The 25,718-nt window shown below is 39.0% G+C and overlaps 2 protein-coding genes across 2 annotated transcripts; both read right to left on the bottom strand.

Moving 5' to 3' along the window:
• Positions 1-2,419: 2,419 nt before the first annotated feature.
• Positions 2,420-16,873, bottom strand: LOC139961521 (cytochrome P450 2J6-like). The gene is made up of 3 exons (XM_071960740.1): positions 16,174-16,873; positions 6,920-7,873; positions 2,420-6,447 (listed from the first exon to the last, which is right to left on the bottom strand). The coding sequence occupies exons 1-3, from the start codon at positions 16,577-16,579 to the stop codon at positions 6,269-6,271; spliced, it is 1,539 nt and encodes a 512-aa protein (XP_071816841.1). The 5' UTR covers positions 16,580-16,873; the 3' UTR covers positions 2,420-6,268.
• A 4,185-nt stretch (positions 16,874-21,058) lies between these two features.
• Positions 21,059-25,449, bottom strand: LOC139961518 (cytochrome P450 2J6-like). Its single transcript, XM_071960739.1, has 3 exons — positions 24,876-25,449; positions 21,776-22,729; positions 21,059-21,376 (listed from the first exon to the last, which is right to left on the bottom strand). The coding sequence occupies exons 1-3, from the start codon at positions 25,213-25,215 to the stop codon at positions 21,195-21,197; spliced, it is 1,476 nt and encodes a 491-aa protein (XP_071816840.1). The 5' UTR covers positions 25,216-25,449; the 3' UTR covers positions 21,059-21,194.
• Between the last annotated feature and the right edge of the window lie 269 nt (positions 25,450-25,718).

Below are 25,718 nucleotides of genomic sequence, written 5' to 3'. Positions count from 1 at the left end.
CCTATTTCTCGTGTTGTAGGTATACCGATAGCTATTACAGACTGGCTGGAAGCCAACCTGTCGAAGCTATGTATACTGTGCTGCCATCCATGTTAGCTTATGTTATAGCGGCCTGTTGGGCGCAAGGTACGGTTCTCGTTTTGTGTGCGCGAGGTCCCGGGTTCGATTCCACGTCAACCCTTTCTTCCTTTTCTTGTTTTTTTTTCCGCGTAGAATATATTTCGATTTGCCTTTGAAGCTGTTGCATTTTAAATACTAAATTGTATTAATTGTTTTACGTTTCACTGTCAGTAAATAGCTATTACCGAGCGTTTATAGGCAATTTCAGTGTTCAAGTCATCTATATCTTGTATCGATTACGTTGAGATTAGGTCTCGAAGCTTCGTGTTAGCGTTAAATGCCCCCGTCGCGTCGTCAATACATAGTTATTACCGATCAGCTATATGTAATTGCTGTGATAAGTCTTAATAGGACATTCCAGTCACCCTCGACCCCCCCCCCTCCCTCATTCCCACTCAACTAGTGGAATGACAACATAAAACAATTGTAGGTATGATGTCTACATATTAGGGTATTATGAAAGGGCTTATCCTGTATGCCTGATTCCCCAGTGGCCCATCCCATTTCCCTCATGCGATTAACGAGGTGATAGAGTACAAATTGTAACTTTTAAGTAATATCAAACTTGATGCTGCCCCACACCCACCACACCCTTCCCTCTACCCTCCCATCCCCACACCACCTTCCATTCCATTCAACAAGGATGAATTCACATAGAATCCTATGCTTGCAAATATACTAACCTGCGTACCTGCTTCCCGAGTTGCCCCCCCCCCCCCTTCTGCGCCTCACAATGGTTTCAAAGATCAGCGGAGCAGGCAAAACTTGGAACACTTGGAAACGGTAATATTCTACAATGTTTTTGTTTAGATTACACAGTTAACCAGTTACACAGTTTGGAATGAGATGAATGCATTGAAATGGTTCATATAGTATGTTGAACAATTAATATTAGACTGTTCATTAAATTCCCACACACATTATGGGAACCTTAAAAGTTGAAAATAAATACGTTCATCTAGCATTTAATGATCACCTTAATCCATGCTACTGGGAATTGTGAAAAATCTTTGTCAAACAGGAGAAAAAGTTACCAGGGTACAACCTTTTCCTCTCTTAGCTATACCAAACTTCGTCAATGTAACTTAAGCAACAGCATATAATCTTAATAGGACATTCCAGTCAGCCCCCCCCCCCCTCATTCCTGCTAAAGCATATAGTCTCATCAAGCATATAGCCTCAGAGAGCCCCCCCCCCTCATTCCTGCTAAAGCATATAGTCTTATCAAGCATATACCCTCAGAGGGCTTAACCCCCCACACCCACAGTTGCCAAACCACACCCTTCACCTTATTCAAGAAACAAAACAATAAAAAGTTCATCCAGCATTTAATATCCAATATGCTGCTGGGGATGGTGAAAATCTTTGTCAACCAAAAAGGAGAAAAAGATACACGGGTAAAACCTTTTCTTTTCTAAGACATATACCAAACTGCATAAATGTACTAATATGCAGCAGCACACAGTCTAAATAGGATACCAGTCATCCCCCTACCCAGCCCCCCCCCCCTCATTTTCACTCAACTAGTGGAATGACAACCAAAAAATTACATAGGTATGTTATCTAAATATTAGGGTATTATGAAAGTGCGTTGAACGAGGTGATGGTGTAGACGTTGTAACTTTTAAGACATATAAAAACATATGTAACAGTTGCTAAACAAAATAGTCTAAGTGGGTTTCAACAAGGATGAATCCACATGGAATCATATGCTTTCAAATATTCGATGCTAATAAATGCTCTAATCTGGATACTTCCTTCCCCAGTTGCCTCCTTCCCCTCCCTTCTACCCATCACAATGGTTTCATGTATCAATGAAACATGTAACACTTGGACAAGGTAATATTCTACACTGTTTTTTTAAAATATAGATTACACAGTTTACCAAATAGAATATCATGAATACTTTGAAACGGTTCCTATACTGTACGATGTTTAGACTGTTTATTAAATTCCTACATACATTATTGGAACCGTAAAAGTTGAAAAATGAAAAAGAAAAAGAAAAAATCATCTAGCATTTAATATACATCACCTTAATATATGCTGCTGGGAATGGTGAAAACTCTTTGTCAAACAAAGGAAACTTGATGTAGCAGTTGCTGAAAATTCCCCTCAATCTCACTCAACTAGTGGAATGACAACAGGAAAACTGTGTAAATGTAGCATATGCAACAGCATATAACTTCAACAAGGCTTCCCCCACCCCTCCCCTCCACATTTCCACTTAACAAGTGGAATACATAAAACAATATATACACATAATAACAAAATTATAGGACATTATTGTGCATACCTACCCCCCAGTTGCCAGCCCCCCCCCCATTTCTGCCCCACCCCACAATGGTTTTAAAGGGTGGGGCCTGTAAACGGTTTACAACGTAATATTGAACACTTATGTATTTGAGTTTTAACAGTTTCACAATTTGGCATAACATCAAACTTTTACTGTAAATGGTGGCTATGAGATCTTCAACAATAATATTAGACTGCTATTAGCATAGCATAATGGAGACCTAACATAAGCATTTAAAATACATCACTTTAATGATGCTAAGAATAGTAAAAAAAAGCATTGTCGAAGGATAGGCGAAAGAGATAACAGTGTAAAAACTTCCCCTAAGACATAAGAAACTGAATGTAGCGTATGCAACAGCATTTAAACTCAATAGCTCTCCCATTCCACCTCCGCCCCCCCCCCTGCACTGCTTTCCACCAATCGGTGGGATTACATGGAAATATAAAATAATACATACAGATAATATCAAAATATTAGAGCATTATTGTGCATACATACACCCCCAGTTTCCCCCACTTCTCCCCCTCCCCCGCAATGGTTTAAAATGTAAGTGAAGCCTGTCAAAGTTGGATAAGGTAAATTTCTATACTTAGTTTTTTAGACAGTTTAAACAGTTAACTAATTTGAAATAACATCAAAGCTTTGAAAGGATACATATCATATGTTCAACATTGAATGTGGCACTGTTCATTAACTTCTCCCACACAAAATTAGGACCTTTAAAGTTGAATTAAAAAATTGCTTTTACCTAGCATAAGGACAAGGTCATTTTTCTACATTGACTTTTTTTAGATTAAACAATTCACCAATTTAGAATAACATCAAAGCTTTGAAATAAAGGATGTATAATTTGTTCAACAATTTCTATTAGATTGTTAAATATATTATATATCTATATACGCACACATTAAACCTTTAATGTTGAAAACAAACTTAGCATTTAAAATATATTCACGTCTATCTTTCTGTCGGGAATGGTAAATAAAATGGTAAAAAATTGTCAAAGGATAGGAGAAGAGGTAACAGTGTGCAACCCAACTTCTGCACATGTAATGGTATTAAAATGGGTGGAGCCTGTAAATGGTGGACGAGGTAGTTTTCTACACCCCAATGTATTTGAGGTTTACAGTTTACAGTTTGGAATGATATCAAACTCTTAAATGTTGGCTATGCAATCTTCAACAATTAATATTACACTGCATATTAGCATAAAAAGCATAACGGGGACTTAAACTTGACAACAAACTTTTACCTGGCATTTAAAATACATCACCTTAAATCATCTATGCAGCTAAAAATGGCGTAAAAGCTTTGTCAAAGGATACCTTATGACAGGGGTAACAGTGTACAACATTTTGACATAACACTTGTAAATAGTCAGAAAGTACAAAGGAAATGTTTGTTTTTATTATGGGCATGCTTTACCTCTTGCATATTCACAACTACATTTACGGATGACGTCATCTCTACGTCATCGACCTCGTAACAGTCCACGCTAGTACCACGTCCTGATACCAGTCAGAGGTTTATACACCGTTGTTGGGGAACCATCGCCTCTCACTCCGTTCCAATAGCACGGTTCTTTATTGTTTTGCCGTAACATTGCTATACCTGTTTTATTCCTTTTGTTACTACGTACTGTGCATCTGTTCAAGTTTTGACTGAAGGATATTCAAGTCTTTAGTGACTTTCATTTCATCTAATTATCTAATTACTTCTACTACGGAATAGACTTTCCCTTTTCGATACCATATGTAACATCGATACAGTGAATTGAAGTGGATCCCATTCTGGATGAACTTTTAATCATTTATTAATTCCGCGCCGCGCCTTTTGATGAAGCACTCTTTATCTTGGGTCATCGCAAAGGCCCAGCTCTACTACACCATTGATTTCATCGACTTCAGACCCAGTCTTAATAGATAAGTTATTTCTTTCTATCTGGCGCCTTAAGTTAACTGTACTCTATGCTATTCACTCATTTTTACCATTCACCTTTATTATCCATATTATTTGTAGAATATAGAAATATTTTTATTCAAAATACCATACGAAACCTCGTCCATCTTTTCTTTTATGCGTTTTAACACCCTTGGAAACCCTTTCTGCCGGAATACGAATTACAAACATGTCGTTTCCGTAACAGACTTACAGATGTGATATGGAACAAGAGTGGGCTGGACCAATTTTCATGTCAACTGCCTCATAACAAAGTCTGTGATCGACACCCATTGCACTCCTTGTCTTCCAGTGATGCGGGCATTATGCAATTGCAATTCAAACACGGTCCTTGAAGAGCATTATTTCACATCACAATTACACGATAAAATACGTGATATAATATACTAATAGGAAGTTATTCATGATCACCCTCCTCGTTTTTAGCTTAAATGCGCGCAGCATTGATAATTCCTTTAAAGAAAAGTCACCGGCCTCAGTTCCGAGTCACGGTTATCCAATGCACTGCCAATAACTTACATGCATGGTGTCCTCCTTTGAAAATCCATTGAAATAGAAATTCTATTAAAATGTGACTAGCCTATCCTTGTTTTTGCTAGTTTCAGTTTCCGGTTAGCAAAGATGAGGGAGCGTCAAAATGAACGATTAAACAGGTAAGACAAGTTTTGAGTTTATAATTGAAACAAAATATATGTCAGTCTTCCTTTCTTTATAAAGTTTGATACGTAACATTTAAATTCTTGTAATAATAATTTCATTCAGTCTTCAGATCTCATTAAATTTATAGTTACTTGACCACGACATGGACTCCACCAGCTCGACCGAGGTATTTGACACGACCATTAGCTATATCTTCAATCGCTGTCTTTGAACCGATGTTTCTTAATATTTTTGGGTAACTATTATAGACCAACAAACATCAATGTATTTCATGTTGAATTAGAAGGTTTGGTTGCCTTTAATGTATATAATTTGATTCCAAGGTCTTGATCTCATGAGAAACACTAGTGTGGTGGCGTTGTTCATCGGGTACAACGTTTGCCACCGAAAAGAATTTACAATGATACATATGTAACAACAAAGGTATGGGTATTGATGAATATCTGGTTGAGAGGGAATTGACGGGAACATGCCAAATGCAGTAAGGCCATCTTTGGGATATCGTTTCTCAACTATTGGCGGACATGTTTTTTTTTTTTCACGGACTTTTGATTTATGAAACCATAAACATTCCTGGAATACAATTAATCATTATTTTAAGGGGATACTATTTGCTGTAGAGATGAAATTAAGTGAAATATTATGAATTCATTTGGAAAAAGGAAAGTTGCTGATGTTAAAGTAATTAAACTGCTTATATTTTAATTATTATGTAAACGCCGTTTCCACAATAACCGAAAAGAATATATACATACCAATTGTATAATCTAACTGAAGAGAACATTGGCAATTTAGCAACCATTCCCAACGTGTCGCATTTCAGTGCCAGATTGACAATAATAAAATAATTGAAAGAAAAGCTTTTGAAGGACATCTCAGTCATGGTGACGCAATAGACCACCTATTATGCTCCACTTTCTGTAGTAAGTAACAGTCTATCTGTTAAAAAAAGGTTTACATTCCTAACAACCATCTCTAGAGTTAGGCACTAACAGTCTATCATATGTTTCATTTCCATAGATTTGTCACGATGTCTCACTGCCACCGGAATATTCCTTTAGCTAAGACACCAGATAATACAAACTGTTTCATATACATGTGCAACATTATGTTTCAATTTCTTTCCTCCTTTAATTAATGCTATTCAATTTCTTTTGGTACGACTAGGCCTACGAGACTAAAAGTTACAATGAGTATGAGTACGGAAAGTCTGTTTGTATCGTCCAAATATTAATCTTCACATTTTCGGATGAGAACATTGTACGATTGTGGTTTGTGTGTAAAACCGACACCTTCTACCGATGGATCGTGTCCTTCGGGAACAGAGAGAGCAAACTTGTGCATGGTGTGGGTAAGGAAAATAAATATCTCCATTCTCGCTAGTTGCTCACCTATGCACTGCCGACGACCTGCGTGGATATGAATCAAAAGGACAGTTAAAAAAGTATAGGTTATTAAAATGCAATGTTATTTAAAAAATAATACTAATACTCAATTCATATGTGGAAATGTCGCACAAGCAGGATTAAAGGATTTCCACCCAAAAAATCAAACGTTATATGATATTTGCTGGATCGAAAATATCATTTTGTGGAGAAATTTCAAAGTAACTGTCGTTACTAATTCCAAATATTAAATTATAACAAGTTTTGTCTATTTTTCAAATGCGAAATATTACAGTATAGCCTGTATCACTTGGCGTTGCTTAAGAACGTGGATATAGTTTCGCCACATTTATCTGTTGTAGGTTGAATGAAACACTATTAAAGGCTCCTCAAGTTTGTCGCCAATGGATATATAATAAAAATGGCAGTTTATGAATATTCCTAAGTTGAAAAGTTACCATGATGGATGAATAGGATTATAATTAGTTTGTATTACCTATGCTAAAAGGTATGAAATCTTCACGCCTCACAAAGTTCCCGACCTTGTCCAAAAACCGTTCCGGTCTAAATTCTTCAGGTTCCTCCCATTTACCCGTATAAGTAAAAAGAGCATGGAAATTTGGTAGCAACAGTGTTCCCTTTGGTATGAAGTAGCCTTGTAGAGTCGAATTCGAGGAAGCTACGTGTGGGATACCCACAGATGAGACGGTACCCAACCGCAGACTTTCAGATATTACAGCTTCAATATACGGTAAGTTGGATCGATCGGAATATCTTGGTAATCGGTTACGGCCAACAACACGACCCAGCTCTGCTCTCACTTTGGCCTCTGCCTCGGGATTCTTGAGAAGGAAAAGGATAATCCACAATAAGGTCAGTGTAGTGGTTTCAGTTCCAGCCCCAAAAAGATCACCGACTGTGAACACCATATTGTCATCGTTGAAGATGTCAGAGTTTCCGTTGTCCTTCTTCATTTCAATCAGGTAAGCATCCATAACATCTCTGATATTAGTCTCATCGAGTTTGGCTTTATGCTCAGATACCAGTTTATCAAGAAATTTGAAATATATCTGAACCTTCTGTCTGATTTGATTGCTACCTCCAAATGGGATATACTTTGTTATTGGGAAGAGAACAGAGAGGACCAATTGGAGTGCGGAACTTTCGACGGTCTCTTTGAGCATTTCCAGCACAGTTTGTAAACTTTTGTCGTCATAATCAAATCTTCTACCGAATGACACAGAAGATATCACATTGCAAACTGCATTGTTGATCAGATGTTCCAAACAAACTGATTGACCTTCCAACTTCAAAAGAGCATCGGTTAAAGCCTCGGCTTCGGCGGCTATAGAGTCTTCAAAACTGGATTTTCCTACTCCAAAGTCTCGAAAATGTTGATGAACAAATTTCCTCTGCTCTTGCCACGCACGACCATCGGACATCACGATACCTAGAAAAGTATAGAAAAGGAAATGTTACGAGAAAAATATCACAAAATGTACTGATTATTTCAGCACAAATAAGAGTCGCGTAACAGGCAATTTCTTACATAATTAAATTTAAAATGCTAATTACAATTTAAAATTGCTTCGTTGTAGGACCAATTTTATCACCAACCAAACAAAGTAATGACATAAAGCTCAAATGTCCTCATTCTCATTTTTCCGGGTACTCAAATGTAGAATTGACTGCATAGTTACAAACAGCCTAAATATGACATTTTCTCAATTTAACAATATTCCTTGTTTTTCAAAGGAAATAGTTTTCGCTATCGCCATTCCGGTTGCAATTTCTAATGAAATATTGGTCAAGACATTCGTACTGTACAACTCCATCGTCGCTGTATATACTGCATATACTTAGATCATAAGCTTCTCTGCAATTCGGCGCCGAGGGCGCGCTTTCACTTGGCTATTGCACTCGAAGGTTATTTTATGCACAAACCTCTTATAGATTAAAAATTGCAGGACGTAATAAAGCACCCAAGCACCTATTTCATAGCAGCAACGAATACCGCGATAGCCTAACGCATGTTTGCTTTACCACTACTGGGGTCTTTAACGAGACAACTTGTATTGGTGAGTGGGGACATGTTGACCAGGGTATAATGGTCACAATTCGGTCTTGAACCCATAATAACAGCATCTTTGGTATGAGAGGGGGGGGGGTGGGGCACCGGAGGGTAAGGGTTGTACCGTCGTCGGTGGTTAAATGCAAACTGGTGCTCTATTTTGCATGTTACGAATAATGTTGAAGATTTTGTATACGTTTCGGTTGCACTACTTGTTAGTTGTGTGTTCCCAAGCCACGTGTTTTTTCACATGAGTAACGTAAACTATACACAAGTTAGTTAGTTGATTCCCGGAGAAATGTGAGGTCAGTCTCGCGTCTAAAACTACTAAAATCGCCGCACTGTCGATGTAACGATGGCAGATCCAACAGGTTATGGCCCCAGACGTGATCCAGGAAGTCGATGGCAGAGACTTTGCTTCATGGGACGAAAATTAATATTATGGGAAACGAATTTCTCGGACACCTACGTATGATGACACTGAAATATACCATACTAGGTCTATCGTATCGTCCGAAGGTGAGGCTGGCAGTGAAGAGCCTAATGTTAATGATGCCGTAGGTAAGAACGAAGAATGTTATGCTGAACTTATACAGTTTTTAGATGAAAAAAAGCCTGTCGTTGGTAATAAGAGATGCAGCCGATGACGGAAGGAAAGCCCTACAGATACTGAGAGAACATTACTGAAACCAGGTAAAGCCCCTTATCATTTCGCTGTATACAGAGCTAACAACCATTAAGGAAGGACCAAACGAGAGTGTTACTGATTACATAATCAGAGCAGTAAAAGTCATCACAGCCCTACGCAATGCAAAAAGAGACCCTGAGTGATGGGTTATTGATAGCAATGATTCTAAAAGGATTGCCAGACTCTTTCAAACCCTCTGCGGTTATTCACATCACACAGAGCAATGGTAAGATTAATTTTACTAAATTTCAAAAGCATATAGAGAAGTTTCCAAGTCGAGTCTCATGACAAATCTGACAAAGTTATGAAGGCAGGACGTACAGGTGCAGTACCCACTGGAAGTGGAAGATATAAAGGGTCACTTACATGTTAGAAGTGTGACAATGAAGGAAATATTGCTAGATTGTGCCCTTCAACCTTCAAACAAGTAACAAGTCTCAAAACAATTTTCCAAGATGGAGTAATAACCATAACTGTTCCACACACTGTGATGACACTTGCAGAAGACATAAGGCAAGGACAAGAAAAAGCAAACAGCAGAACACACCGCTGCTAGAGAAGATAAAGAAGATCACACATTCTCATTCAAGGCTGGTAACAAATACAAGCAACATAAGTTAAAGAGGAGGGCCAGGAACCTTAATGGTAGATTGTGGAGCTACAGCACTGATTTTCAAAATTTGTTTCTTTTGACAATACATTCCGCCTAAAAAACTACTACATGGGACAAGAGAAACTTATGTAGGGCTAAAACGTGGAAACGCACGAGTTACCTTTGCTCATTACAGAAGGCAAGAATGTAGAATCTACGCTGGAAACGGCATTGTATATCCCTTCATACCCACAGGACATGTCAATCAAAGCTGCCATCAACGATGGAGCCACAGGGATCTTCAAACCTGCAAGCATGCAACATACGTACCCACAAAGATGGGACTACGTTCAACATTTAAGAACGACAATTGTACTACCTGAACGTTGTGGACGAAGAGGTAGTAGGTGAATGATGTTCATACATGGCATGAAATATTTGAACACTGTAATTTTTAAGATACACTGGAATTACAAGATATTGTCAAAGGAATGAAATCAAAGGTGAGGTTGATAGGTCAATATTTGATTCAGAAACGTGTACTCAAGGAAAACAATTAACAACAGGAGTAGGAAACTGGATTCTGAGGCCACGAAACCCCTGTAGTCGGTAAGTACAGACCTTGCAGGACCTTTAAACCTGTAGCTAAGGATGGGTTGAAATATGCATCTACATTCACTGACTATTCAGGAGCCATATTTGTTTATTTCATTAGAAACAAGGGTGACACTGCATTAACAATGGAAAACTTTTGAGCAGATTGTGCACCTTATGGCAAGGTAAAGTGTATCAGGTGTGACAATGGTTAAGAATTTACAGGAAATGCTTTTGAGTCAGTACTAAGGAAAATGGGCATAAGGCATGAAACCTCTTCACGGTATTCACCCCGCCAAAATGGTACCGATAAGAGGCAGTGGAGAACTCTTTTTGAAATGGGGGGATGTCTTTTGAAAGACAAGGGTTTGGCTAAGACCTTGTGGACATATGCCGTCCAAACAGCTGCCCATATTAGAAACAAATGTTGCAACAACCCTTTTAAGTAAACCCCTTATTAAATTATAATAGGGCGCCAACCTGATCTATCTAAAAATGTAAAATTTGGAACACAATGTTATGCCTTTAAAGGACGATCCAAAGAAACTGGATTCAAGCTGTGATAAAGGAATTTGTGTTGGGTATGACAACACTAGTCCTGCATACCTAGTGTATTATGCAGCCACTGGAACTTGTATAAAACAGGCTGGTTAAGTTCTTTAAGAAGAGAGGTGTAGAGAAACAAACCTAAACTGATGTATTGGATGATGAATTTGAGTTGTTTTCTCAACAATACACATATGAGGATTCAAGTGGTAAGGCTTCTATTCCTAAGAACAAAACGGGAAGTAACAAAAGTGTGGCTCAAAGAGAAATAACATGAGTAAGGTTAAAGGAAAGTGATTCAGATGAAAACCAAAGGGTAGGGAGTAGGGGTGAGTAATTCAAGGACGTTACTACCCAAAGAGGGAGGGAAAACCTTTCGAATACTTATATGAGTATGCATCACATTTTGAAGATGAAGAATCTATTATGACTGGTATTGATTACTGTTATAAAGTAGGTGGAATTCCCCAACCCTACAAAGAAGCAGCTAATTCACCTTACCTATCAGGATGGAAAAATGCCATGGAAGAAGAGCTAAATTCATTAAGAGCGAATGATACTTTGAGAAAACAGCGTTACCTGAAGGTAAACATTCAGTAAAGGTGGGGATATAGTATATATATATATATATAGTGTATGCAGTTAAAGAGGATTCAGGACGAAAGGAGTTTCAAGGCAAGATATTTCGCCAAAGGTTACAGCCAAGTAAGAGGGATATATTACAAAGAAACAATTGTCCCGAAAGCCAAAATCACATAACATTAGGACTTTAATGCAACTGGCAGTGCAAAATGACCTGATTGTTCATCAGATGGATGTCAAAACTGCCTCCCTTTATGCTCTTATCGGTGAAGAATTTATGCAACCAGTAGGCTTTGAAGCTTCATCAGAAACAGGAGAAAATTTGGTATATCAGTTTAAAAAATCACCGTATGGCTTGAAATAGTCGGGTAGAAATTGGAATAAAGTATTACAGGAGAACCTTGTTAAAAAGGATTAGTCTAAATACATCAGATCATTGTGTTTACAAAAAGGAGATTAAAAATGACATAATGATAGCCATAATTTGGGTTGATAATCTGATTATGGCAGCTAGTAACACATGCGTTCTAGATCAGTTCAAATAAGTTATGAAAAATATTGAATAAATGACTTGGGAAAGATATCATATTTTCTTGGTAAAAAGAATTATCGTAAATTAGTTGGTAGTTTGATTTATGCCACAAAATAAAAATGTAATAGATCAGACCTAAGTTGGGTGGTAAGTAGATTTCATAGCATCATAGCATCATAAGGTAGAGAACATTTGATTTGATTACTGCCAACCATGTTCTAAGGTACGTAAAAGGTACAACTGATTATACTTCAAGAAATCAAGTCAACCCTTAAGGTTACTTGCTTACATTGATTCAGATTGGGCATCTTCAGTGGAGGATATAAAAAGTACAACAGGTAATTGTTTTAGTTTGACTGGGAATGGTCCACTTGTTTCATATGCAATTCTAAGAAGCAACCCACAGTTGCATTATCCACTCGCACCTTATTATGTCAGCGATATTTCAGTACGAGATCTAATCCTAATTTAGAACTATTAATGCATTTCTGTGGGTCAAACTCAAAGCTATTTCAATGTCTTTTTGTGTACCAAAAAGACATTGAATAAGGGCCATGCACAGCAGTCTTCTGCACCATTGATTCAGGCAACTGGCTTGGCGATACAGAAAATGGAGCCTCGCATTGGCCTTTTTGAGCATAGCATGCTCGTTAAAGCACAAGCGGTTGTCGATTCAGACACCAAGGTATTTGACAACATTAGTAGCAGAAATGGAGTAGCTGCCACTTGTAGTAATTTTGAAGTCACCAGCTTTTTTGAACATGCTATCAGTACCAAAAAAAATTAAGCGAGTTTTCTCAACATTTAGAAAGAGTTTTTTTTGTCAGTAAACCAGTCACTACACGCTTCCAGGGCCTCTCAAAGTCTTTGGGATATCACCCTGGCGCTCTTGTGGGAGAACAAAATCGCACTATCATCTGCATAAAGCAAAAGCTTAAAATCAGTGTTCAATGAAATACACATGTCATTGATATAGCAGAGAAACAGGATAGGACCCAAAATACTCCCTTGAGGAACGCCGTAGGTGAGATCCATTAAAAAAAAAATCAGGTACTAATAAAACAATTTGGGTACTTATACAAAATGTTAATTGCTAAAGTAGGAATCTGCCGAATTAGATTTTATTTCTTGTTAAGAGCTCAACAAAAGTTTTCCATTCGAAATAGCTTTAGGTTTGACCCACAGAAATTCATTAATAGTTCTAAATAGGGATTAGATCTCTTACTGAAATATCGCTGACCTAATAAGATGATCAAGAGTACAATTTGTACGTAGAAAAAGGGCACATTTTTAACCTGAGGAAAATACATGGCTTTGGCAGCTGCAACACAAGAAAGTTTGTACTTAACTCAGCTGTTGAGTGTTATGCCCAAGAAAAGTTATGGCTGTACTAATATCCTTGAAGAAAACCAGTGTGCTATTTCATTGAGTAAAGATCCTGTACACCGACACAGATCAAAACACATCTATATGTGAAGTACCATTTTATTCGTACGATGGTCAATGACGGTAAGGTTAACATTGCATATTGCCCAACAGAAGCCATGGTTGCATATACTTTGGCAAAACCAGCAACAAAAGTAAAGATTAACAAGTTCAAACGATTCCTGTTTGGGTAACTGATGCTCTTAACATTACACACTCTGAACACAAGAAGTTACTATGCATATTGCGTAATGTATTTTTCAAACCATGATGCTTATTATGTGAGCAAGTGGGGTTTTTAGTTGTGTTCTCCCAGGCTACGTGTTTGTCACATGAGTAACTCAAAATATACACAAATATACACAAAGTCATTGGTTTCTGTTTGAGATGACACGAGAACTTCCTTTTATCGTAACGATTTGTCAAATATGAGTGAATATTCTTAGGTTGTTTGTGATAATTAGTTTCTGTGAGACATACCATTATAATTTTTTGCATAGTACTAGACAATAAGTTTAGGGTAGTATTAGTAATTAAGATTCAATATCCGGAACTTTCCTTTTTGACCTTTGACCAACACGACGGAAAACGTCCAATAGCACCGATGTATGTACAAAGAGTACACCTCTTTGCACGCAATGTGTGTAGCGAAATCATGCAGCTCAAGCGACATGATAAAACCTATGCAACTTTGTTTGCGAGAATTTTATTTGATTCTACGGATGCCCATAAGCTAATTTCCAATTACCAACAGCCTCCAATTCTTATGAGGAGTAATGCACATGCTATCTGATAGGCTGGTCGGTGGGAGAAACGGTAGCTTATAAACAAGGTTTTCACAATATGGCGTATGGTGACTCCAAATAACATTTGAACTCCATACAAAAACAATATTCTTCTTGTACTGAACGTGGCACAACAACATACTAAATATGATATTGGTCCAACCTTCCCTTCTTGAGATATCGTTTTGACAAGGTTTTCACATTTTGACCCCTAGTGGCCCCAAATGACATTTGACTCTTAAAAACAATAGGCTTCTTTTACTCAAAGTGGTACTCAACTCACCAAATATGACATTGTTCCAAGCTTCCCTTCTTGAGATATCGTGTTTACAAGCGAGGCGTCACACACGCACAAACACATACTCATTCGCCTGCGTGACTGCATAGGTTACGATTATCATCGAAACCAAACATGTTTCGTGTCACAATATGAATACACTTAAGGTGGCCAAACGTCTCGTAAATGATTTCTTAAGGCTTTTCCTACATGCCATCAGTCATAATTCGCACTACAATTTAAGGAATTTTTGAGATAAGTTTGCTGTTATTGCTGCTAGGAATTTTTTGCAAAGATTTTTAATTAATCACCGGTTGCGAGTGGAAGATAGATGCTCTTTCAACCTTAGATGTTCAGTGCGTAAAAGATCGCTTTGATTTAGGCAGTGTAATGGAGTAATAGCGATAATTTTCGCGCACCAATCTGCAGCTCAAAGACAAGATAACTAATTGGGAAAATGTACGAATCACGCTAATCGAGTATAACAGTTCAAAGTAGCAGTGATGTACTGTATTGGCTTAGGGATCGCGCACACCTAGCTACTGTGTAGTATAGGCTATGCCTAGCACTATAGAGGAGCCCTATTGTAACATAATCCAAGCTATCTTCGTATGTAACTTTGAAGATGTTTTATTTTAATTTGTTTGAGACACTACAGTAGGCCTAGCTGCCCATTTGCGATTCTGCGACATGTTTTACTTTGTTCATCACTTACGTTTGGTGGGAAAAGGTTAAATTGAATACCGCACAGAAATATAATTTTCCAATGTGCACCATGTATCTGCCTAAGTGGCTAATCTTTGTTCATATAAAGTATTGATGTTGTAGACCTGCACTATGGAGATTTAAACACCAATCATAGTAGCTAGTGAATTTTGCGTTTTGGCGCGTAGACTTTTAGTCACGGTCGCCAAATAGCGAGTATTTTTGAAAGTATTTCAATGAAACCTTTAAAACATGATTTCTCATAGTAGAAATCATGGATAATTTTCATACATGGTATATGGATTTGCCATATTGAGTACAACACTCCCGTTGCTTGTGATGTCAAATCCCATATCCGGTCACCAAAGGTCAAACTCTGAAACCCCTTTACATGATATCTAACGATGGGAATCGTGGATACTTCTCATACTTGGTGGTGTATGGATGCATCACATTGAGTACAAGACCCCATTGTTTTTGGTGGAGGTGTTTATTGCCATATACAGTAGACTGACCTTTGTTTACAACGCCATAGTGTAATTCTACATCAAAATAGCGGTTCAGGCCTTTTATATTGTGACAGCTCTCTCAGATTAACAAGCTTAAGCGAAGTGCAATGAAGTCATCGAAACAACTAGCATACACCCCTACAGATGGCGATATAGGGCAAAAGGGGTACAGAATTTTGCGGAATGTTCTCCAATTCGCCCACCCAACCCATTGTCAAAGCCACTGTTAAACAACGCCAACAAGGAATTACGAGCCCTACATATGTCAGATTATATTGGCATATAATATAATGAACATTAAAGTAGTGTATGCTAATATGCATATTGTTAAATCCAATTTCAACCATAGGGCTTCCCACTCTGTCCATATCCCTTTCTTAATCATGTTTCAGACGTTTTTATACTTTACAGCTTAAGGCGTCACTGAACACAACATTCACCTACCTTCTCCTGCTCTGCCCAGCATGAAATCAACTGGAAGTCGACCCTGAAACTCAGGGTTTCCGAATGCTTCCTTAAAGCCCTCAATTTCATTGAGAACCACTACGTTGATAGCACCAACCTTTGTGTTGTATATCGGACCATATCTGTGGTACCAGTCCTCAAAAATCTTTCGGCCGGTCCTCCTTGAGAAGATGAAATAAGGTATACATCCGAATATCGGTACACCCCATGGACCAGGGGGTGAATTTTTAGGACGAAGAATGAGTGCAGCTAGCAAGCAAAATGTAACGACACCAACGACTATTGTCGTGATGTTAAAATATTCCGGCCAAATCATCATAGCAAATACGTTCAGACTGCTGTGATGGGTCTTTTTGTAACTGTCAGTTTCACGTTCTGTGTCCATTAATACTTCCACTGACCTCAGTTTTTCCTTGTGATATAATATTCTAGCTAAATATGTGCACACACTATGAGGTCAACGACAGATACCTCACAGCCTATAAATCATTGTGAGGTCGTTGCATGTTGTTCGTGTGCGATATATCTAACATATTGATCGGCCGCACTCGCTGCGGGTAATAGAACAATATGCAGTGTGGTATTGTCTGTATAAAATATCGTCGTATTGCTATCTATTCACATATCTATCACAGCAAGGTCAATGTGAGTGATCATTTCCCATCACTATATGGTTTTGCACGTCCAACACGTACATGTACGTACGAGCCTATACCGGAGCTTAGCAAATGTATATGCTTTTGATAGCTTGTATGAGAAAGACGTTTAAGTTATACCAAGGGCGGCGGAAGCACTTTTAATCTGGGGGGGGGGGGGAGCACCGACATCAAAGGGCACTTTGCAGAAATTCGATTGGACTGATGCAGCCTGATATTTTGTACCCTAGTATAACTCTTATTGTATTATCTTATTTGCGTATACACATCACTCCATCAACGCCCCCCCCCCCCCCCAAAGAAAAATGCATACTAGCACTGCAATATCCAATGTGCAAATTGGGATACAAGGAACAAGTTTTTTTTTCAGAAAAAATGAGGTGAAATCATACTAGTTGCTAATGTAGGAATCTTCCGAATTAGAGTTTATATCTTGTTTATATCTTAACAAATTTTTTCCATTCGAGATAGCTTTGAGTTTGACCCACAGAAAATCATTAAAAGTCAGGGGCGTAGCCAGGATTTGCAAAGTCGTATGCACGACTATCTGAGCGGAGCGCCACCATTGGTTGGCGCGGAGCGTACAAGAAAATTTTTGGTTTACAAACCCCTCAGATGGCCGGAAACGGCCCTTCCCGAGTGTTCATTCTGGTTCCCTGGCCTCTTGCTAACTTAAGACACCTCAATTTTTATGTAGAAAAAGGGCACATTTTTAACCTGAGGAAAAGTGGGGGGGGGGCACGTGCCCCCTGTGCCCCCCGGTTCCGCCGCCCTTGAGTTATACCTTGGTTAAAATATTTTGCTGAAAGGAAAGGAGGAAAAAATTTTCGCGGGCAGGGGGACGGCGGGAGAGGTCTATATCGACGGGCCCATCTTACCCTTTGTGAAAACAAATATTACATGAACATGGTACCAGATTTTAAGTTAAAAATTCTCAGAATGCCAATATAAGAAAAGAACGGTTGACAAAATGTTACGAGTCCTACTGAAAATTCACATTTCTGTTCCTAAAACTGGAATAGCTATGTCGAGAATATTTCCCCACTGTTTTAAGTACACCTTTCTTTACTACCATATGTTCGGGCGTTTTTTATTAAATTTTAAATCCACCCGGAAGCTCACATAAGGACAAGGTGATTTTATACTGAGATCACTTAGATAGGAAAATCCTATGTATATTTCAGGGGCGGACTGGAGACTAACTGGCTATCTGCACAGTGGTCCGACTGGAGACCCTGTGAATTTGCAACAAATGCAACATATGGGCAGGGGCGTAGCGAAGGGGTTTTTGTTGGGGGGGGTGTGGAGAATTTGATTTGCCGACGGATCTGGAAGTGGTGAATGAAATGGGGGAGGGGTCTAAGGGGAGGGGTGGCAATTTTTTAGATTTGAAACGTCCTTAGATGCAATCTGGTGCATATTTTAAGTCAAATTTGATTTGCCGACGGATCTGGAAGTGGTGATTGAAATGGGGGAGGGGTCTAAGGGGAGGGGGTCTACCCCTCCCCTTTGGAAAATTTTTAGTTTTGAAACGTCCTTAGATGCAATCTGGTGCATATTTTAAGTCAAATTTGGCACGGAAGAAGCTCCCGTTCTCCTTTTCTCTATTCAGCTTTCCTTCTTTCTTCCCCTTCCGCTCTCTTCACCTTTTCTCCTTTTGCCGACAGACCCAAAATTTGCCGACAGCGACCAAATTATTGGGGGGGGGGTGTGACACCCCCCACACCCCCGCTCGCTACGCCCCTGCATATGGGCCTAGTGCCGTGGACGAAACCCGTGACCAAGAGGAAAACTGATTCTATGAAGGGCATCTGCTCTAGTTTGCAATGTGAGATAGTGCCAGGAAATTGTTTATTGGGATCCCCAAGGGCAAGTGGCCTCTACGGTGTAGAGGCATCAGTGATCACTTCAAGGCAATTTATGTACCAACATTTCATTTCGAGGTAGTGCCCCCCAAAAAAGGGAACAAAGGCGAGGCAAGTACATATGGTTTCTTAGTGCCCCATTGCATATCCAATTCGTTACTGAAAGGTTCATAACCAGGAACACGACATTTCAAATATGCGAGCATGAATTTTGTGGCCAATGTGGATAGATCTAACAACGTTCAGGAAACATATGCTAGTACATACATATGTATTGACAACTGGGTAATGGAATGTAAAGACACATTTTAATGTACCTGTACTAAACTTACTTTACTCGAATATGAGAAGAGAGCCCTGAGAACTGTCACCAGGAGACTCCCTTTTGGAATACCTTAACCGTGTATTGTGTAGTCCAGGGATGACAAGTTGGTAGCAGCAGTGTTCCCTTTGGTACGAAGTAGCCTTGCAGAGTCGAGTTCGAGGAAGCTACGTGTGGAAGACTTAGACCTGAGACAGTACCCAACCCTAGACTTTCAGATTTTACAGCTTCAATATACGGTAAGTTAGATCGATCGGAATATCTTGGTATACGGCTACGGCCAACAAAACGATCAACCTCTGATCTTGATTTAGCCTCTGCTTCCGGATTCTTGTGAAAAGCATGAAAGCCCACAATAATTTTGTTGTAGTGGTTTCAATTTCAGTTCCATAGATCACCGACTGTCCACATCATGTTACCATCGTTGAAGATGTCAGAGTTATCAATTTCTTTTCTTCTTTTCAATCAGGTAAGCATCCATGACATCTCCATGATATTGGTCCCACCGAGTTTGGCTTTATATTCCTATGTCATTTTATCATGTAACCTCGTGTTTGTCATCCAGTTTTCTCGTATTCTCTTGCGGTTGGCACTTGGGATGTAGGACTTTGTTATTGAAAGGAAAACAAAGAATATCGCAACATCGAAGCTTTCATGTTATCGTCCAACTTTTCCAGCACTGTTAATCTGGGAGACTTTTTAGCGGAAGCGGCAGAGTCATTCTTGTACCTTCCAAGCAAATGTTTGTGATAATTGTATGCATCCTTGTTGAGGTTACGAAGTGATAAATTGTATTTCATCACAACGTTCGTATACACATATGTGAGTCACCAAAATGGAGATTACAAATTAAAACAATACAATTTACAGTAAAAGAGTCTTGTATAAGACAACATTGTAACATGGCAGACTGCAGCTAAATGCCGCAATAAACTTTGTAGGCCAACATCTATCATTTATTTCGCAAGCATGTATATACCTGTTTCCACTTGGAAAATCTGATACTTCAGATAGTCAGATAGTAGAGAGTAAGTTTTATTTGCGAAGGTCTATCTAAAATCATTTTGTAGATATGATATGGAACGAGAGTGTGCTGGACCAATTTTCATGTCAAATGTCTCATAAAAAACTCTGCGATCGACACCCATCGCACTCATTGTTTCAGGGATTCGGGCATTATGCAATTTAAGTTCAAACATGGTCATTAGATACGTAAAATTTTAAAATTTGTCAGTAACAATTTCACACAGCATTCAGATCTCATTAATATGTATAGTTAGTTGGCTACGACAGGGACTCTACCATCCCGGCCGGGGTATTTGGCACTACCATTGGCTTTTATCTTCCATCGATGTGCTTCGATGTTTCTACATACTTTCTGGTACATATAGACTAACAAACGTCAACTTATTTCATTTTGAATGAGAAGGTTGCGTTGCCTTTAAACAATATCATTTGATTACAAAGCCTGGAAATCTTGAGAAAAACTTAAGTGTGGTCGAGTTGTTCATCGGGTACAATACTTGCCACCGAAAAGAAATCATACTGATGCATATGTAACATATTTACAGCATAAATGTGTGGTTATTGAGGAGTATCTGTTAGAGAGGGGTTTGGTAGGGACATGAAATTGCAACATTCAGTAACGCCATCGTGGGCCCATTTTATAGCTATTGGTTGACATAATTTGGTATTATTCTTTTTCACGAGCGTTTGATACCATATACATTCCTGTAATGCAATTAAGCAATGTCTTAAGGGGTAATCTTTGTTGTAGAGATCAATAAAGCTTTTGAAGGACATCTCAGTCATGATGACATCTAAACCACCTAGATTTGATTCACTTTCTTGAGTAAGTAACATTTTATCTGGTAAAACTAGCCTTACATTCCCCGAAACCATCTCTACGGTTAGAAACTAGCAATCTATCATATCTTTCGTTCCATATATTTGTCACGTTGTATTCATGACACCCAAATATTCTTTTAGCTAAGACACAAAATAATGGAAGCTGCTTCATATGCATGTGCAACATAATGTTTCAGTTTATTTCCTGTAATTAGTGCTAACAACATCCCTGTAGTACCAGTAGGCCTACGAGACTCTAAAAGTTACGATGAGTATGAGTACGGAACGTCTGTTCGTATCGTCCAAATATTAATCTTCACATTTTCTGATGAGAACATTGTACGATTGTGGTTTATGTGTGAAACCATCGGTACCCTCTACAGATGGATCGTGTCCTTCGGGAACAGAGAGAGCAAACTTGTGCATGGTGTGGGTAAGGAAAATAAATAGCTCCATTCTCGCTAGTTGCTCACCTATGCACAGCCGACGACCTGCGTAGCAAAAAATCAAACGGATAGTTAATAAAAGTATAGGTTATTAAAATGCAATGTTATTAAAATCTAATACAATTATTCAATTCTTACTTGGAATGTCTCACAAGCAGGTCTAATGAATTTCGTCCAAGATCAGCCGTAATACGATATTGGCTGGGTCGAAAATATAATTTTTTGAAGAAAGGTCAAAGTTAATGTTGTAACGTATACCAAATATTTAATTTTAGTAACGTATATAGTTTCGTCAAATTTATCTGTTGTAGGTTGAATGAAACATTATTAAATGCCACTCAAGTTATCACTAAATGATATGTCATAAAGCAGACAGTTTATTAATATTCCTAAGTTGAAAATTTACCATGATGGATAAATAGGATTATACCAAGTTTGCATTACCTATGCTGAAAGGTATGAAATCATCACGTTTCACAAAGTTCCCGTCCTTGTCCAAAAACCGTTCCGGTCTAAATTCTTCAGGTTCCTCCCATTTACCCGTATAAGTACAAAGAGCTCGAAAATTTGGTACCAGCAGTGTTCCCTTTGGTATGAAGTAGCCTTGTAGAGTCGAATTCGAGGAAGCTACGTGTGGGAGACCTAGAGCTGAGACGGTACCCAACCGTAGACTTTCAGATATTACAGCTTCAATATACGGTAAGTTGGATCGATCGGAATATCTTGGTAATCGGTTACGGCCAACAACACGTTCCAGTTCTGCTCTCACTTTAGCCTCTGCTTCGGGATTCTTGAGAAGAAAAAGGATAATCCACAATAAGGTTGTTGTAGTGGTTTCAGTTCCTGCCGCAAAGAGATCACCGACTGTGAACACCATATTGTCATCATTGAATATGTCAGAGTTTTCGTTGTCCTTCTTCATTTCAATGAGGTATGCATCCATGACATCTCTGATATTAGTCTCATCGAGATTGGCTTTATGCTCAGATGCCAGTTTATCTTGAAATTTGAAATATGTCTGAGCGTTCTGTCTGATTTGATTGCTACCTCCGAATGGGATATACTTTGTTATTGGGAAGAAAACAGAGAGACCAAATCGTAGTGCAGAACTTTGGACGTTATTGTTGAATTTTTCCAGCACGGTTTGGAAACTTTTGTCGTCATAATCAAATCTTCTACCGAATGACACAGAAGATATCACATTGGAAGCTGCATTGTTGATCAGATGTTCCAAACAAACTGATTGACCTTCCAACTTCAAAAGAGCATCGGTTAAAGCCTCGGCTTCGGCGGCTATAGAGTCTTCAAAAGTGGCTTTTCCAACTCCAAAGTCTCGAAAATGTTGATGAACAAATTTTCTCTGCTCTTGCCATACACGACCTTCGGACAACACGATACCTAGAAAAGTAGAGAAAGGGAAATTTTGCGAGAAAACTATCACAGAATGTGGCACCGTGGTTATTCCAGGACAACTAAGAATCGCATAACAATCAATTTCTGATATTTAAATTAAATTTAAAATGTTACCTACATTAGAATTGCTTCGTTGTAGGACAAATTTTATCACAATACAACATTTTTGCCATGATGCTCAAATGTCCTCATTATTATTTTTTTCGGGGTACTCAAACGTAGTATTCACTGCATAGGGACCGACAGACTACAATTGGCACTTTCTCAATTTAAAGATATTCCTTGTTTTTCAAAGGTAATATTCTCTCGCTATTGCCATTCCGGTTGCAACTTCGAATGGTCAAGACATTCGTACTGTATGCTGCTCGATCGTCGCTGTATACTGCATACACTTATATCGTATGCAGCTCTGCAATTCGGCGTCGAGGGCGCACTTTCACCTGGCTATTACACTCGACGGTTATTCTACGCACAAACCTTGTATAGATTACAAATTGCAGGACATAATAGAGCCCTAAAGCACTAATTTCATAGCAGCAACGAGTACCGCGATAGCCTAACGCATGTTTGCTTTACCACTACTGGGGTCTTTAACAAGACAACTTGTATTGGTGAGTGGGGACATGTTGACCAGGGTATTGGTCACAATTCGGACTTGAAACCTTAATAACAACCATCTTTGATATGTGGGAGGCAGGATTGTCTAGTCGTAAGTGGTTAAATGCTAACTTGTTTCTATATTTTGCATGTTTCGAACAATATTGTTGCATATTTTTGATCTGCTCCGGTTGCACTCATGCAGTACTATACTATAGTAATTTTCCTTTAGCATCTGTCTGTTGGAACTAGGAAGGGATGGTGCTGGGGTTGGGGTAGTATGGGGAAGATATGATAAGAATGACAATATGTTGCTTCTCCCACTGAGAGACTATTAGCTTTAAATTCGGATAATAACATAACACTTGGGGAAACAGGATGTTCCTGTTCACGCAGTTGGCTACGTGAACTAAAGGCTTGCGTCGTTTACATACACAGCGTCAATAATACAAAATGCGCCACAACATGTTTAGTAACCTAACTATAACATGTTAGTGTAAGTTTTGGCACTGAATGTATAATATGTATGCGTTTCTATGCCTAGTTTTCATCACCACAGATGGCGCTGGGACTAAAGGGGTACGGGGAATATTCTCCCATTCCCCCACCCGGGCATACCCCACCTCATGCCGAAGCCATTGTTTAAAAAAGAATTACGAGACCTACATGTGTCACATTATAATGGCATATTATATATACTACACATAGTGTATGCTAATATCCATATTGCTAAATCCAATTTCGACCAATATTCATACGCATGTTTCAGACGGTTCTATACTTTACAGCTTAAAGGTGTGCTGTATAGACCCCAACTATAGCACGCTATCATTAACAAATTTCTTGAGATTATGTAATCGACCTGCTTTGGTCATGAAAATGACCTTTTTTGTTGTATGAGGGTCTTTGTGTGAACGCTGTATGACTATGAACGCTGTATGTGAGCTGCACTGTAGACAGTGGCGTAGGAAGGTACTTTTGAGTGGGGGGCTGAAGACTGATGGCCCGCCTGGGGGAGGGGTCTAAGGGGAGGGGGTGTCCCCTTTGGAATTTTTTGCATTTCCAGGTGGCCTCAGATGCAATTTGGTGCAATATAGCACACTTCAACACCCACTCCATTTTGTAAACTTTAATTTTTTATTTTCACCTGGCCTTAGATGCAATTTGGTGCTCCAAATGAGATTTTTTTTTCTCATTTGGAAATGAAAAAGGGGTTTTCGGACTTGCGAAGCGGGGGGGGGGGGCGGAATGATACTTCCGCCCCTCCACATTTTTCACTGGGGGCCTGGCGCCCCCCAGCCCTCCCGGTTCCTACGCCCTTGACTGTAGACGTGAACATATTTCCACACAGTGTTTACACAAAGAGCCTAATGGCGTTTAGAAGCTTTACACTTAATATTAGACCCTGAGGTGGATTTACGACCGCGGCAAGTCGATAACGTAATCAAGAAACTTTCCTAGCTATATAGCGTGCTATAATTGGAGCCAATAAAGCAGATTTTTAAGTCGTTACTGAACACAGTATTTCACCTACCTTCTCCTGGTCTGTCCAGCATAAAGTCAAGTCGAGTTCGACCCTGAAACTCAGGGTTTCCAAATGCTTCCTTAAAGCCCTCAATTTCATTGAGAACCACTATGTTGGCAGCACCAACCTTTATGTTGTATATCGGACCATATCTGTGGTACCAGTCCTCAAAAATCTTTCGGCTGGTCCTCCTTGTGAAGATGAAATAAGGTAAACATCCGAGTATCGGTACACCCCATGGACCAGGGGGTGAATTTTTAGGACGACGGATGAGTGCAACTAGCAAGCAAAATGTAACGACACCAACGACTATTGTCGTGATATTAAAGTATTCCGGCCAAATCATCATAGCAAATATGTTAAGACTGCTGTGATGGGTCTTTTTATAACTGTCAGTTTCAAGTTCTGTGTTGGTTAACACTTCAACAGACCTCAGTTGTTCCTTGTGATACAATAGTCGATTTTTTTAACACGTAAATATGTGCACACACTATATATGAGGTCAAGTCAGATAACACAGTGCCCTATAGACCATTGTGATATCGTTGTTGATCGTGTGCTAATTTTATCTAACGTCACTGGAACGGCACTGCGGGAATAGAACAATATGCAGTGTGGTATTGTATGTATTTAGTATCGTCGTACTGCCATCAGTCAGTAAACAGAAGTGACACTGTAAGGGTAGATTGCATCTGCGTTATTGTCACAGCAAGGTCAATGTGATTCCGATCTGTTGGTTTATTTCCCACCACTATAGGCTATATGGTTTTACACGTCCAACAAGTACATGTACGTATAGGCCTATACCGGCACTTAGGATAGGAATAGGTTTTTGATTGCTTTAATTTATGA

Source organism: Apostichopus japonicus, chromosome 20 (assembly GCF_037975245.1).
Source record: "Apostichopus japonicus isolate 1M-3 chromosome 20, ASM3797524v1, whole genome shotgun sequence".
Taxonomy (NCBI): Eukaryota; Metazoa; Echinodermata; class Holothuroidea; order Aspidochirotida; family Stichopodidae; genus Apostichopus; species Apostichopus japonicus.
The sequence above is the reverse complement of the archived record's forward strand: the minus strand, read 5'-3'. Positions and strand labels throughout refer to the sequence as shown.

Excerpts from the sequence above, each read along its gene's own strand:
- LOC139961521 (XM_071960740.1), bottom strand. The coding sequence starts at position 16,579 with ATGGACACAGAACGTGAAACTGACAGTTACAAAAAGACCCATCACAGC. Across the intron at positions 7,874-16,173 it reads GCTGGGCAGAGCAGGAGAAG|GTATCGTGATGTCCGATGGT; the intron begins GTAGGTGAATGT and ends ATACTTTTCTAG. Across the intron at positions 6,448-6,919 it reads TTTCATACCTTTTAGCATAG|GTCGTCGGCAGTGCATAGGT; the intron begins GTAATACAAACT and ends ATATCCACGCAG.
- LOC139961518 (XM_071960739.1), bottom strand. The coding sequence starts at position 25,215 with ATGATGATTTGGCCGGAATACTTTAATATCACGACAATAGTCGTTGGT. Across the intron at positions 22,730-24,875 it reads GCTGGACAGACCAGGAGAAG|GTATCGTGTTGTCCGAAGGT; the intron begins GTAGGTGAAATA and ends CTACTTTTCTAG. Across the intron at positions 21,377-21,775 it reads TTTCATACCTTTCAGCATAG|GTCGTCGGCTGTGCATAGGT; the intron begins GTAATGCAAACT and ends TTTGCTACGCAG.